Source organism: Hylobates moloch, unplaced genomic scaffold (genome assembly GCF_009828535.3).
Source record: "Hylobates moloch isolate HMO894 unplaced genomic scaffold, HMol_V3 SCAFFOLD_5, whole genome shotgun sequence".
Classification (NCBI taxonomy): domain Eukaryota; kingdom Metazoa; phylum Chordata; class Mammalia; order Primates; family Hylobatidae; genus Hylobates; species Hylobates moloch.
In genome coordinates, this window is record NW_026652280.1 from 21,932,434 (window position 1) to 21,948,664 (window position 16,231).

The 16,231-nt window shown below is 44.4% G+C and overlaps 1 protein-coding gene and 1 long non-coding RNA gene across 5 annotated transcripts in view; one reads left to right on the forward strand and one right to left on the reverse strand.

Moving 5' to 3' along the window:
* The window catches only part of ATP8B1 (ATPase phospholipid transporting 8B1), a 138,293-nt gene extending 134,684 nt beyond the window's left edge, over positions 1-3,609 (forward strand). For all 4 annotated transcript variants that reach the window (XM_032152195.2, XM_058438300.1, XM_032152196.2 and 1 more), the window contains 2 exons: positions 692-822; positions 2,490-3,609. In XM_032152195.2, the coding sequence (XP_032008086.1) occupies positions 692-822; positions 2,490-2,714 (356 nt within the window). In that variant the 3' untranslated portion in view covers positions 2,715-3,609. The remainder of the gene's footprint in view (positions 1-691; positions 823-2,489) is intronic.
* The window catches only part of LOC131383435 (uncharacterized), a 35,920-nt gene extending 27,165 nt beyond the window's left edge, over positions 1-8,755 (reverse strand). The window contains exons 1-2 of the long non-coding RNA XR_009213448.1: positions 8,622-8,755; positions 3,713-3,809 (exon numbers count right to left, since the gene is read on the reverse strand). This is a non-coding gene — a long non-coding RNA (uncharacterized LOC131383435). The remainder of the gene's footprint in view (positions 1-3,712; positions 3,810-8,621) is intronic.
* Positions 8,756-16,231: the final 7,476 nt, after the last annotated feature.

Below are 16,231 nucleotides of genomic sequence, written 5' to 3' on the forward strand. Positions count from 1 at the left end.
GCTGAGGCTGCAGTGAGCCATGATCACGCCACTGCACTCCAACCTGGGTAACAGAGTGAGACCCTATCTCAAAAAGTCAGAAGTCTTGATCACCTAACTTTGCATTTTTGATCAATGCAATGTCAACAAATGTGCTTTTTTTCCTTATTTGCTCACTTATTTACATTTGCCTAGTTTCAAATAATTTACCTTCCCAATTTTGCTTTGCTTAGTCTGATTTTAAAATGTCTGTTCTTTGAGCCATAATGGATATTTTGGGGAGGCCGATCCAGTTGTAAAAGTTTACCATAAATGATCTATTTATAGATTATGAAATATTAACTAATTTTTTTTTTTTTTTTTTTTTTTTTTTGAGACAGAGTTTTGCTTTATCACCCAGGCTGGAGTGCAGTGGCATGATCTCGGCTCACTACAACCTCCACCTTCTGGGTTCAAGCAATTCTGCCGTCTCCTGAGTAGCTGGGACTACAGGTGTACACCACCATCCCTGGCTGATTTTTTGTATTTTAGTAGAGACGGGGTTTCACCATGTTGCCCAGGCTGGTCTCGAACTCCTGAGCTCTGGCAATCCACCCACCTTGGCCTCTCAAAGTGTTAGGATTACAGGCATGAGCCACCACACCTGGCGAAATATTAACTATGTTCTTAGGAAAAAAGGACCACAGTGATGCATTTGCCATGTTCTTTACAGGCACAGCTTCAAACGCTCTGAGACAGCCATACATTTGGTTAACTATCATCCTGACTGTTGCTGTGTGCTTACTGCCCGTCGTTGCCATCCGATTCCTGTCAATGACCATCTGGCCATCAGAAAGTGATAAGGTATAAAGAATATAGTCCTCTCCCAACTCTGTCCCTCACAGAAACCAAAGCGTTTCCCAACAGCACCTTTCCTGCAAAATTCTAAGCTCATGGGAAGTTTGGTAAGAATGATTTTTCATGATTGCTTCTCTTTCTTTAACTCTATCTCACAAATAAGTCTTTTGGAATTGGGAGTTTGCTTTTTAATACAAAAATTACCAAACATAAACAAAAAAGGGAGAATAGAATGAGCCCCATATATCTATCCCCTCAGTTTAACAATTACAGTGTTAACATTTTGTCATACAAATCACGTTGGGTTTTTTTTCTTTATTTAAAGAAAAGTGTCACCTTCTGTAGCAGGATCTTTTGAGCTACAAGGAACAGAAAGCTGTGACTCAAAATGTCTCTACAGTAGTGCATCATCATTAATCATTAGTAGGCTTCAGGCCCAGTTGATTGAACAATTCAATGTTGTCAAAAAAGGATTGGGCTGGTTCTTGCCATCTCTTCTCTCAGAAACCTTCATTATTAGCTTCATATGGATGCTGGAAGATGGCCAGAGCAGTTCTGGGCATCAGATCCTGACCTATCAGTGTCAGGGGGAGATAAGAGACTATTCTGTAGCTCCTTAGGGGCCATGGAACTTCTCACCCAAGGACCCCAGTACAGTGCCCTCAGGTCTCATGTGCCAAAATTAGGTCACTTGCCCATTCTGGACTAGTTTAGCAAGGGAAATCAACCTGCCCACCACCCATGAGAAATGTGGCTGTGAGGGGTTGTGGGGGGGCAATCTGAATACAATCAATTTCCATTAGAAAGAAGGAGAGAGTAGAGGCTAGTGAGGCAACCTTCAGTATCCCTCAGGTCTCCCTTTTGCAGTGCCAACAGTATGCAGTAACAACCCAGGAAAGAGGCCCTACTGAATTTTCTCTTTGACTGTACCCATCTGGTCTGAACTAGAAAAGGGCACTAGCTTCGGGGGAGTGGGAATCTTGGCTTTGCATTTTCTAGCTGTGTGACCTTGGAAAAGTTAGATAACCTTCCCTCGGCTTCAATATATATCTCCAGGTAGGTAGGTAGGTAGATCGATCAATCAATCTATGTATAGATATACAGAGATGGATATAGATCTATATCATCATATATATATGTCGATATATATATATAAATAGATATAGCCAAGCACTGTGGCTCATGCCTGTAATCCCAGAATTTTTGGAGGCTGAGGCAGGCAGATCACTTGAGGTCAGGAATTCAGGAGGTCAGGACCAGCCTGGCCAACATGGTGAAATTCTGTCTCTACTAAAAATACAAAAATTAGACAGGTGTGGCAGTGCGTGCCTGTAACCCCAGTTACTCAGGAGGCTGAGGCAGGAGGATCGCTTGAACCTGGGGGGCAGAGGTTGCAGTGAGCCAAGATTGCGCCATTGCACTCAAGTCTGGGTGACAGAGCGAGACTCCATCTCAAAAACAAAGATATAGACACACATACACACACACACACACACACACACACACACACACACACACACACACACACACAAAAGTGGGGACAGAGCTGCCTGCATCAAAATGGGGCAGGTGTCAGGGGAGTTCATCAGTGTTCATTTCTGTCCACCATCTGGCCAGGCCTCCTCCCTGGTGTGGACCTTATCTTCATCCCTCCCCATCTCTCCCCCTTGCAGATCCAGAAGCATCGCAAGCGGTTGAAGGCGGAGGAGCAGTGGCAGCGACGCCAGCAGGTGTTCCGCCGGGGCGTGTTAACGCGGCGCTCGGCCTATGCCTTCTCGCACCAGCGGGGCTACGCGGACCTCATCTCCTCCGGGCGCAGCATCCGCAAGAAGCGCTCGCCGCTTGATGCCATCGTGGCCGATGGCACCGCAGAGTACAGGCGCACCGGGGACAGCTGATCCCTCACCCCCAGGCCGGGATGCGGCCACAAAGCACGTCTATTTTTTTATGAAAGACTCTCAGGACTTTGTGTGTGTGTGTGAATTGCATTCATCACAAAGATATTGAAGACGATAAATAATCTTTATAACAAACTCCTTGGGTTGGACTATTAAACAATAGCAGAGCCAAGAAATAGGACTTTTAAAAGTCCTATTATTCGGCCGGGCGTGGTGGCTCAGGTCTGTAATCCCAGCACTTTAGGAGGCTGAGGAGGGGAGATCACCTGAGGCCAGGAGTTCGAGGCCAGCCCAGCCAACATGGTGAAACCCTGTCTCTACCACAAATTAAAAAATTAGCCGGGCTTCGTGGTGGGCACCCATAATCCCACCTATTTGAGAGCCTGAAGCAGGAGAATCACTTGAACCTGGGAGATGGAGGTTACAGCAAGCCGAGATTGTGCCACTGCACTCCAGCCTGGGTGACAGAGCAAGACTCTGTCTTAAGAAAAATTTAAAAATAGGCCAGGCACGGCGGCTCATGCCTGTCATCCTAGCACTTTGGGAGGCCAAGGCAGGTGGATCACTTGAGGTCAGGAGAACCAGCCTGGCCAACATGGTGAAACCCCATCTCTACTAAAAATACAAAAATTAGCTGGAAATCGCTTGAACCTGGGAGGTGGAGGTTCCAGTGAGCCGAGATCGTGGCACTGCACTCCAGCCTGAGCAACAGAGTGAGACTCCATCTCAAAAAATTTTTTTTAATAATAATAAAAGTCCTATTATTCAACTGGTTATGTACATTATGGTTGAAAGGGAACGTTTTAATCCAGTCTCAATCCAGGGCAATAGAATTACAAAGCATGTTGTATTTCAGTTCAAATGGTATTGTATTATAAAATTACAGTTACATTTTCCTTTCTGTGATCTTCAGCATAATTTCCCAGAGGCTCCTTTTTCCCCCCATAGGCCATCTTATTAACAGATTTTAAAATTTATAGTAATGACAAATGACTTACCAGTGTTCATCATCTGAAAGCTAAGTGGTTCAACCACTTTTTCAAAGTTGATAGTAGAGTGCATCGTTTCATGTTTCCTCATATTGGCTTAATAATTCTATTTAATCAAGGAAAATAACTTCAGATTCCATAAAGTTTCAGTTTATTTTTGGTTTACTACTAGGTGAGATAGCACATCACATACTTTTACTATCAAATATTATTTTAGCAGCTTCCCATAGTACCAAATGATTTGATTCCCTACTCTCATTTTTTAAAGCATCTAAATATTTATGGGCTTAAAAAGGGGGTTTTTAAAAACTGAGGATATCAGTAATAAATTGCAGAATATTTTGCGAAGCTTTCTTTTGGAAAGCAAACTTTTCTGCCTGCCTATATGTAAAGTATTTTATAAGGGACTTGAACAGAGACCTCACTCTTTTTCACTTGTCTTATGTTGAGAGAAAAGGTTATTGGCAGCCACATTCCTAAGACTGGGGAATGGTGTGTCCTTTTAAATTTGAAGATAACTTTAGGTAATTATGGAAACTCCTCAAGGAGGTAAAAGTAATTTTTTTCCAGACATTTTTCTCATTCTGTATCTTTCACACACTAGTTTCCATAGTTCAATAATTCTATTTTTTACCATTGGGCTGTGTTCACAATGTCAGTCCTGTTGAAGTCCTATGAGGTAATCACAATGTGTATATAGTTCATTTTCTAGGTATGATAAAAGAAAGAATGTATGGCTTTTTATTCTGTGGAAGTAAAATCCTGAACGTTTACAACTTTTTCTTAACTTGTAAATAAAAAATTATAAGTTTTTTCTTTTTTTTACAGAAAAGTTAGCTTGTGTAATTCTGTTAGTTTCAGATTTCTCTCTTGTTTTTACAAATTGTGGGAAAGACTGACAATGCAAATGTGTCAAAGACATACTGTTGGGTGCAATATTAACAATTTTAAAATGCAAATTTCTTTGGATAAATTATTTCTATATTCTGTAAATCTGAGATTTAATGTATATTTTGTTTAAAAAAATGATTTAGTAAAATCTTTGAAAAGTATAATCTTCTAAAGTATTTAAATTGGCTTTTGTTGTTGTTATTTTTAAGAATAGGGTATGTGACACAAGAATCTAGTCCCACAAGGTTTCTAGAGGAATGTAGGGGTCCTTTAGTGGTGAGAAAGTCAGGGACAGGGAAACTAAGTGTTTGTTAGGGAAGAAGTGATGGAGAAAAGGTGATCAGGACCGGGGACTGTGGCTCACACCTGTAATCCCAGTACTTTGGAAGGCTGAGGCAGGAGAATCACTTGAGGCCGGGAGTTCGAGACCAGCCTGGGCAACATAGCAAGACTCTGTCTTTTCAAAAAAAAAAAACAGCTCAGTGTAGTGGCATGTGCCTGTAGTCCCTGCTGCTTGGGAGGCTTAAGTGGGAGGATCACTTGAGTCCAGGAGTTTGAGGCTGCAGTGAGCTATGATCATGCCACTGTACTGAAGCCTGGGTGAGAGCAAGACTCTGTCTCTAAAAGAATTAAAAAGGTGGTCAGACTTTAGAGACAGAGGGGTAAAGATTTAGAGTTAGGGAGATCAGCCGGGCATGGTGGCTCATGCCTATAATCCCAGCACTTTAGAAGGCTGAGGTGGGCAGGTCACTTGAGGCCAGGAGTTCGAGACCAGGCTGGCCAACATGGCGAAACCCCGTCTCTACTAAAAATACAAAAATTAGCCAGGTGAGGTGGTGCACACCTGTAATCCCAGCTACTCTGGTGGCTGAGGCAGGAGAATTGCTGGAACCCAGGAAGCAGATGTTGCAGTGAGCCATGATTGTGCCACTGTTCTCCAGCCTGGGCAATGGAGTGAGACTCTCTCAAAAAAAAAAAAAAAAGAAAAGGAAGGTTAAGTCTGGGTTTTTCCAACCGACCTCAACTCTTTAGCCAGAATGAAAGGAAAGGTAACCCTCAACCAAAAGTAAGGGCTGGGGCTGGGCACAGTGGCTTATACCTGTAATCCCAGCACTTTGGGAGGCCAAGGTGGGTGGGTCACCTGAGGTTAGGAGTTCAAGACCAGCATGGCCAACATGGTGAAACCCCATCTCTACTAAGAATAAAAAAAAGCCGGGCGTGGTGGTGCACACCTGTAATCCCAGCTACTTGGGAAGCTGAAGCAGGAGAATCACTTGAACCTGGGAGGTGGAGGTTGCAGTGGGCTGAGATTGTGACACTGCACTCCAGCCTGGGTGACAGAGCAAGACTCTGTTTCAAAAAAAACAAAACAAAAAAAGTAAGGGGTGGGAAGTGAGCAGATAGTCCTAGAAATACATGATGAATCGTTGGCAGAAAAATGAGCAAAGAGGCCGGGCGCGGTGGCTCACGCTTGTAATCCTAGCACTTTGGGAGGCCGAGGCGGGCGGATCACGAGGTCAGGAGATCGAGACCACAGTGAAACCCCGTCTCTACTAAAAATACAAAAAATTAGCCGGGCGTGGTGGCGGGCGCCTGTAGTCCCAGCTACTCGGAGAGGCTGAGGCAGGAGAATGGCGTGAACCTGGGAGGCGGAGCTTGCAGTGAGCCGAGATTGCGCCACTGCACTCCAGCCTGGGCGACAGAGCGAGACTCCGTCTCAAAAAAAAAAAAAAAGAAAAATGAGCAAAGAGGAGTGAGCGAGGAAGTGAGTGGCAAACCTGGGGTTTGAGGCTGTGGGAGTCTGATGAGGCTCTCGGAGTCTGACCAGGCTGTGGGACAGACAGCTCTTGGACGCAAGGGAAGCCGTGACCCCACCAAGAAGGTTCTCTCTTAGTCAGAGATGGGAGACTGTTTGGGAGGCAAAATTAGCAGCAGGTGATAGAAAAGTATCAGTCTTGGGGTGCTTGGGCTGGGAGGAGATGGGCAAATTATTAGCCTCGGCAATACAAATGGCAGAAAAATCGAGCAGACCTGGGAGATCATCCCTAAAAAAAAAAAAAGTCACTTTTTCCTGCAATATACTACTGTATTTGTTTGAGGGATAAATGTTTTTAATCAAAGAGCACCACCTAAAGGTTCTTAGTCATGTTTAGCACTAGAAACTGCTCAGTAACGACATCTGATGGGAATAAAATGATTCTTGAGAGACTTCAATGTGATAGCAAAATGTACCCTAATGGAATCTAAATATATTTTAACAATTGCTGCCTTCATGTGATGTGAATGAAATTTAGGAAAATTGTCAGCTTCTAAAAGTCCTGCTAGAATGTAAGGGCTGCACTACAACTTCTGGGGCATTTATAAAAATAAAAAGGCCTGTCAAAACACTGAAAACAACACAACGTAGATCTCAGGACAAAGTGGAGGCTGGGGCCCTTAAAAATAACCACTGTAATGCAATCATCTTCTTTCTGCTAAAAAATACAGTAAAGGCTGGGTGCAGTGACTCACACCTGTAATCCCAGCACTTTGGGAGGCCCAGGCAGGCAGATCACCTGAGGCCGGGAGTTTGAGACCAGCCTGACCAACATGGAGAAACCCCGTCTCTTCTAAAAATAAGAATTAGCGGAGTGTGGTGGCGCACGTCTGTAATCCCAGCTACTGGGGAGGCTGAGGCAGGAGAATCGCTTGAACCCAGTGAGAGGTGACAGTGTGCTGGCAGCCCTCACAGCCCTCGCTCGCTCTCAGCTCCTCCTCGGCCTTGGCGCCTACTCTGGCCATGCTTGAGGAACCCTTCAGCCCGCCGCTGCACTGTGGGAGCCCCTTTCTGGGCTGGCCAAGGCCGGAACCAGCTCCCTCAGCTTGCAGGGAGGTGTGGAGGGAGAGGCGCGGGTGGGAACCGGGGCTGCGCATGGGGCTTGTGGGCCAGCACGAGTTCCAGGTTGGCGTGGGCTCATTGGGCCCGCACTCGGAGCCGCCGGCCAGCCCCACCGGCCCGCAGCAGTGAGGGACTTAGCACCTGGGCCAGCAGCTGCTGTGCTCGACTTCTCCCTGGGCCATACCTGCCTCCCCGCAGGGCAGGGCTCTGGACCTGCAGCCCGCCATGCCTGAGGCTCCCCTCACCCCTACGAGCACCGCCCCCTGCTCCACAGCGCCCAGTCCCATCGACCACCCAAGGGCTGAGGAGTGCGGGCGCAGGGCGCGGGACTGGCAGGCAGCTCCACCTGCGGCCTGGTGCAGGATCCACTAGGTGAAGCCAGCTGGGCTCCTGAATCTGGTGGGGGACTTGGAGAATCTTTATGTCTAGCTAAGGGATTGTAAATACACCTATTGGCACTCTGTATCTAGCTCAAGATTTGTAAACACACCAATCAGCACCCTGTGTCTAGCTCAGGATTTGTGAATGCACCAATTGACACTCTGTATCTAGCTACTCTGGTGAGGACTTGGAGAACCTTTGTGTCCACACTCTGTATCTAGCTAATCTAGTGGGGATGTAGAGAACTTTTGTGCTAGCTCAGGGATTGTAAATGCACCACTCAGCACCCTGTCAAAATGGGCCAATCAGCTCTCTGTAAAATAGACCAATCGGCTCTCTGTAAAATGGACCAATTAGCAGGATGTGGGTGGGGCCAGATAAAAGAATAAAAGCAGGCTGCCAGAGACAGCAGTGGCAACCCGCTGGGGTCCCCTTCTGCGGTGTGGGGGCTTTGTTCTTTGGGTCTTTGCAATAAATCTTGCTACTGCTCACTCTTTGGGTTCACACTGCCTTTATGAGCGGTAACACTCACCGTGAAGGTCTGCAGCTTCACGCCTAAAGCTAGCGAGACCACGAACCCCCCAGGAGGAAGGAACAACTCCAGACGTGCCGCCTTAAGAGCTGTAACAGTCACTGGGAAGGTCTGCAGCTTCACTCCTGAAGCCAGCAAGACCACAAACCCACCAGAAGGAAGAAACTCCAAACACATCTGAACATCAGAAGGAACAAACTCTGGACACGTCGCCTTTAAGAACTGTTAACACTCACCGCGAAGGTCCGTGGCTTCATTCTTGAAGTCAGTGGGACCAAGAACCCACCAATTCCAGACACACCAGGAGGCGGAGGTTGAAGTGAGCCGAGATCGCACCATTGTACTCCAGGATGGGCAACAAGAGTGAAACTCCATCTCAGAGGAAAAAAACAAACAAACCAAAAATAAAAACAGTAAAAATTATTTTCTTGATTAGATATTTCTCTGAAGAAGAGATATATAGCCGGGCGTGATGGGTGGCTCACGCCTGTAATCTCAACACTTTGGGAGGCTGAGGCGGACCACCTGAGGTCAGGAGTTTGAGACGAGCCTGACCAATATGATGAAACCCGTCACTACTAAAAATACAAAAATTAGCATGTGCCTGTAATCCCAGCTACTCATGAGGCTAAGACAGGAGAATCACTTGAACCTGGAAGGTGGAGGTTGCAGTTAGCCGAGATCACGCCACTGTACTGTAGCCTGGAAAACAAGAGAGAAACTCTATCTCAAAAAAAAAAAAAAAAAAAAGATATAAATGGTCAATAAGCATATGAAAAGATGCTCAACATCATTAGTCATCAGGGAAAGTCGTCAAAATTGAGGCTGGGCACCACCGTGTAATCCTGTAATCCCAGCACTATGGGAGGCTGAGGCAGGTGGATCACCTGAGGTCAGGAGTTGAAGACCAGCCTGGCCAACATGGTGAAACCTCATCTCTACTAAAAATACAAAAATTAGCCATGCATGGTGGTGTGCACCTGTCGTCCCAGCTACTCGGGAGGCTGAGGCAGGAGAATCGTTTGAACCCAGGAGGCAGAGGTTGTGGTAACCTGAGATTGCATCACTGCACTCCAGGGCTGGGTGACAAAGTGAGACTCTGTCTCAAAGAAAAAAAGAAAAAAAAATCACACTAGAAAGGGTTGATTCTCCCTACAATAACTTAAAAATGGCATATAATCCTCATAAAAATGCCAACAGTTTCCTGTAATAGACAGGCTGATTCTAAAGTTCATATGGAAAAATTAATGTCAGAAAACTGTAGGCAATGAGGTGAGACTACTCCTACCAGATATTACGCGATATTATAATTTGAAAAACAGTTTCAGTAGTGTGGTTCTGATGCATGATTACACAGACATTCCATGGAACAGAATAGAAAAATCAAGAAATAGACTCAAACACGTGAACATTTACTATATAAAGTGGCATCAAAGGTGGGCGGGGGGAAAGATGGACTTTTAAATAGATGGTGTTGAGACAACATGGAAACAAATTAGATATCGTGCACTGTAGTAGAATAGACTCCAAATAATGAAGAGATTTAAATGTAAACGAAAAAAACCTCATAAAAGTACTTGAAGAAAATCACGAGGAAATTCAAATACTGGAGTGGAGAAAGACTTTCTAATTAAGACTAAAAATCTAAAGCCTCAAAGGAAAGGCTAGTAATTTCAAATACATAAATATTTTTAAAACCTCCACTATGGCAAAAAAAAAAAAAAGAAAAAGAAAAAAGGTATAAGCAAAGACGAATGGCAAAATGGAGAAAAAGTGTTCAAGTCTTAGTTCAGGCTGCTATGACAAAATACCACAAACTGCATGGTTTATATAAGCAACAGAAATTTTTTCTCACAGTTCTGGCAGAAGCTAGGAAGTCTTAGGTCAAGAGGCTGACAGATTTGGTGCCTACTGAGGAAATGCTTTCTGGTTCACAAATGGTGCCTTCTGACTGTGTCTTTACATGGTGGAAGGGGCCAACAAGCTCCTTCAGGACTATTTTATAAAGACATAATCCCTCCTGATTTAATCACCTCTGAACGTCTCCACCTCCTAATATCACCTTAGAGGTTAGGATTTCAGCATATGGATTTTAAGGGGGCACAAACCTTCAGACCATAGCAGCCAAGGTTGTGAAAAAAAAGAGAAAAAGAAGTACAAATGGGGCTGGATGCAGTAGCTCATCCCTGTAACCCCAGCGCTTTGGGAGGCCAGGGTGGGCATATCACTTGAGGCCAGGAGTTTGAGACCAGCCAGGCCAACATGGTGAAACCCCGTCTCCATTAAAAATACAAAAATTAGCTGGGTGTGTAAAACTGTAGTCCCAGCTACTAGGGAGGCTGAGGCAGGAGAATAACCTGAACCTAGGAGGTGGAGGTTGCAGTGAGTTGAGATTGCACCACTGCACTCCAGCCTAGGAAACAGAGCCAGACTCTGTCTCAAAAAAAAAAAAAGAAATACAGCCGGGCGTGGTGGCTCATGCCTGTAATCCCAACACTTTGGGAGGCTGAGGTGGGCGGATCACGAGGTCAGGAGATCGAGACCATCCTGGCTAACACGGTGAAACTCCATCTCTACTAAAAATACAAAAAATTAGCCAGACGTAGTGGTGGGTGCCTGTAGTCCCAGCTACTCGGGAGGCTGAGGCAGGAGAATGGCGTGAACCCAGAAGGCGGAGCTTGCAGTGAGCTGAGATCGGGCCACTGCACTCCAGCCTGGGTGACAGAGTGAGACTCTGTCCCCCCCCCAAAAAAAAAAAAAAAAAAAGAAATGCAAATGGCTCTTAAACACATGAAACGATGTTTAAACTTATCTGAAATAAAGAAGTGAAAATCAAAATGATTTGATAGGCCATATTCACCTATTAATTTGGCAAAAACAAGAAAGTTTGGTAATGCACTGTTAAGGCTATGGCAAAACAAGCCTTCTAACGTATTAGTGAAAAGTATACAAATTAATGAAATTCTAGGAAAGGATTTAGCCATAACCATTAATTTTTTTTTTTTTTTTTTGAGATGGAGTTTAGCTCTGTCACCTAGGCTGGAGTGCAGTGGCACAATCTCAGCTCACTACAACCTCTGCCTCCTAGGTTCAAGCTATTCTTCTGCCTCAGCCTCCCAAGTAGCTGGGTCTACAGGCACGTGCCACCACACTCGGCTAATTTTTTGTATTTTTTTTTTTAGTAGAGATGGGGTTTCACCGTGTTAGCCAGGATGGTCTCGATCTCCTGACCTCGTGATCCGCTCGCCTCAGCCTCCCAAAATGCTGGGATTACAGGCGTGAGCCACTGCGCCTGGCCCTTGCCATTAAAATTTTAAGTGTATATTCCCTTTGACCTGGCAATCACACTTCTCAAATTCATCCTGCAGATATATTTGCCCACAAGGGAAATGACATGTACACTGATTATACTGCAGCACTGTTTGTAACAGCAAAATATCAGCAGTAAGCTAGCAATCCATCAGTTTAACTACAGTTAAATGAAATAAGTTCCATCCCAACAACAGGATACAATGAAACTATAATGGGAGCTAAGGCAGAAGAGTGAAAGATCTCCATTCATTGTGGAGTGTGAAGAGCCAGGTGCAGAACTGTGTGTATGGCAACAACCTTTCATATAAAAAAGAAAGAAGAGGAGGCGATTAAATTGATATGTAGAATCAATGCAATTCCAATTGAAATCCCATGAGATTTTTTTTTTTTTTGGTAAAAATTGATAAGCTGATTCTAAAATTCATCTGGAAATGCAAAGGACCTAAAATAGCCAAAATAACTCTGCAGAAGAAAAACAAAGTTGGAGGAAGAACACTACTTGATTTTGAAAGTTGTTACCAGCATGGGCTGAAGAACCACTTGTTAAGTACCATGCTGACTGCCTGGGGGACAGGATCGCTGGGACCTCAAGCCTCAGAGTCATGCGATTGACCCATGCAACAAAGCTGCACATATGCCCTTTAATCTATAATAAAAGTCAAAATTTTAAAAATAAAATAAATGTGAAATTAGGGCCAAAAAAGAGAAAATTGTTATAAAGCTATAGCAATCAAAACAGCATAGTATTGGCTTAAAGAGAGCAGATAGATCAATGGAACCTAATAGAGTCCATAAATAAATCCATACATCAACGGACAACTGATATTGAACAAGGTTACAAAAGTGATGAGGTAGAGAAAGGATAGCCTTCTCAATAAATGGTGCCGGGACATTTGATATCCACACGTGAAAAAATGAACTTGGATCCCTACCTGGAACCGTACCTTGTCCTCACAAAAGATCTGAACAGATACTTCAACAAAGAAGATACATGTAAGGCAAAAAAGCACATGAGAAGATGCTCAACATCATTAGTCACTAGGGAAATACATTAGAAAACTTTTTGGTAGGCCGGGCGCGGTGGCTCACGCCTGTAATCCTAGCACTTTGGGAGGCCGAGGTGGGCGGATCACGAGGTCAGGAGATGGAGACCATCTTGGCTAACACAATCAAACCCGGTCTCTACTAAAAATACAAAAAATTAGCCGAGCATGGTGGCGGGCGCCTGTAGTCCCAGCTAATTGGGAGGCTGAGGCAGGAGAATGGCGTGAACCTGGGAAGTGGAGCTTGCAGTGAGCCGAGATCAGGCCACTGCACTCTAGCCTGGGCAACAGAGCAAGACTGTCTCAAAAAAAAAAAAAAAAAAAAAGAAAACTTTTTGGGGTGATGGATTTTTTCCCTATCCCCAATCGTGGTGATGGTTTCACAGGTATACATATATGCATATGCATATGTACACATTTTAAATGTGTACACTTTGTCATATATATTTTTTTCCTTTTGAGATGCGGTCTCACTCTGTTGCCCAGGCTGGAGTGCGGGGGCACGATCTTGGTTCACTGCAACCTCTGCCTCCCAGGTTCAAGAGATTCTCCTGCCTCAGCCACCTGAGTAGCTGGGATTACAGGCATGCACCACCATGCCCAGCTAATTTTTGTATTTTCAGTAGAGACAGGGTTTTACCATGTTGGCCAGGCTGGTCTTGAACTCCTGACCTCAGGTGATCCGCCCATCTCAGCCTCCCAAAGTGTTGGGATTACAGGCATGAGCCACAGTGCCCAGGCTGTTGTATATTATTTATGCCTAAAAAAAAAAAAAAAAAGAAAGCTGTTTTAGGGGAAGGAATAAAGGAGGTAGACTGAGAGGAATATAGTCATATTTTCAACAAGATTCTCTAGATATAAAAGAGACTAGTAGGGCAGGTGCGGTGGCTCACGCCTGTAATCCCAGTACTTTGGGAGGCTGAGGTGGGTGGATCATGAGGTCAGGAGTTCAAGACCAGCCTGGCCAACATGGTGAAACCCCATCTCTACTAAAAATACAAAAATTAGCTGGGTATGTTGGCAGATGCCTGCAATCCCAGCTACTCGGGAGGCTGAGGCAGAGAATCGCTTGAACCCGGGAGGCAGAGGTTGCAGTGAGCCGAGATCGCACCACTGCACTCAAGCCTGGGTGACAGAGTGAGGCTCTGTCTCAAAAAAAAAAAAAGAGAGACTAGTTAAAGTGGTTATGAGGAGTGAGACCTTTAAATATTGAATTATCTTTTCATACTTTTAAAATTAAAAATATTGAACCATATGAATACATTTTCTATTTCAAAAATTAAACAATAAAAAAATAGGGCCCGGCACGGTGGCTCACGCTTGTAATCCCAGCACTTTGGGAGGCCGAGGCGGGCGGATCACGAGGTCAGGAGATTGAGACCACGGTGAAACCCCGTCTCTACTAAAAATACAAAAAAATTAGCTGGGCGGGGTGGCGGGCGCCTGTAGTCCCAGCTACTCGGAGAGGCTGAGGCAGAAGAATAGCGTGAACCCGGGAGGCGGAGCTTGCAGTGAGCCGAGATTGCGCCACTGCACTCCAGCCTGGGCGACAGAGCGAGACTCTGTCTCAAAAAAAAAAAAAAAAAAATAGAAATGATTTTTAAGCCAAAGGGAGTAATTTGAGTTAATATTTTTCCTGCTTAAGTCACAAAGCCTCCCAAACTGAGACTCACGCAAGCCCACAAGCTTCTCCCTAGAGCAACAACCCCAGCTCTTCACATTGTCCTCTTGGGTGACTGGCAGTGCCCAGAGATGGGGACTTCCTGTTCATGGCTATAGACAGAGTGGTGCATTTTGTTAGGCCATTTATATGCACACATATATTCTTTGCCCTCAGAAGAGTCTGGGTAACATCTTAAAGTCATGTCAAAACAGTGGAAAGCACCAATGGAATTTGAAAGAATATTTTCAGAGTCAAAGACCAGTATGGATTTACCACTATATTGTCCACTTAATTATCAGCTAAGATGACCTCAGCAATAAGATGCATAGAAAGAAATAACTCTCATAGTTTTCAAATCATCAGGAATTTTGCTTCAAAACCTGAATCAAATAGAATGTATTTGTATTAACAAATAGTAATTTGTATTAATCAAATAGTAAAGTATTAACAATAAATATGAGGAAGGAAAATTTTAATATGGAGAGAAATTTAAACTTCCTGATCTAGGATGGTGGTTAAAAATCCAAGGTGCTGGCCTGGCGCGGTGGCTCACGCCTGTAATCTCAGCACTTTGAGAGGCTGAGGTGGGTGGATCATTTGAGGTCAGGAGTTAGAGACCAGCCTGATCAACATGGTGAAACCCTGTCTCTACTAAAAGTACAAAAATATTAGTCAGGCATGGTGGCGCATGCCTGTAGTCCCAGCTGTGGGGAGGCTGAGGCAGGAGAATTGCTTGAACTCAGGAGGTGGAGGTTGCAGTGAGCCAAGGTCACATCACTGCACTCCAGCCTGGACGACAGAGCAAGACAAAAAAAAAAAAAAAAAAAAAAAATCCAAGGTGCTCTGGCCACGTTTAAGATATAGATTGTCTCACTCCAGATAACCTGTTTATGATTTCCAGTTGGAAAGATGTAAATATTCCTTTGGCCCCTGATGCTGTGAGACTGTTGCAATTATTCTGGAAGGCTGTTGTAAGCCCTGAAATGTCTCCTTGTTTCTTTTCCATAAGAGGATTAAAGATATTGGATCTGGCTTGTAAAGTCAATGTGGGAGGGTTTTTTAGCCTAGCATTTCTCATCAGGAATCAATTCTCCCAGTTGATAAGAATCAACCTTTAGAATGGCGGTTGATTTGCCCACTGGGAGTCATCTTGCAGTTTCATTATAAAATGGTTCTGCTGAGCCAAGCTGCATAATGAATAAACCAGTCTATGGAAATGCTATAGGAGGTTTTCTGTTACCATCCATTTGGGGGTTCCCACCTACCTTCAGCTTCCTTATTTAAATTTTGTGTGAACAACATAAAAACTTTGTGCTCATTGAAGAGTTTAATAAAAATAACACAAAGGTCTGTTTCTAAAGGAGCTTTGAAAGTTCAAGATTCTAGAAAACTTGATATCAAGATTTTATCACTGCAAACATCTTGAGTAAATAGAAACTCAAAAGGGCTCTTTTATATTTACTGAATTTGTCAAAGACTGAGCTATTTTATAGGATTTTGTGGCTTGGGGTGAAAGTATTTTTATGACCTGTTCTAATAGAAAAAAAAAAAACGAACCCAAACCTGATTAAGATATCATCAGCTGAGCTTCTGAGACCCCCCGAGACCCCTTAAGAGTCTCAACTCCGGCCGGGCACGGTGGCTCACGCCTGTAATCCCAGCACTTTGGGGGACCAAGGCAGGCGGTTCACTTGAGGTCAGGAGTTCAAGACCAGCCTGGCCAACATGGTGAAACCCCATCTCTACTAAAAATACAAAAATTAGCCAGGCACGGTGGCAGGCGCCTGTAATCCCAGGTACTTGGGAGGCTGAGGCAGGAGAATCACTT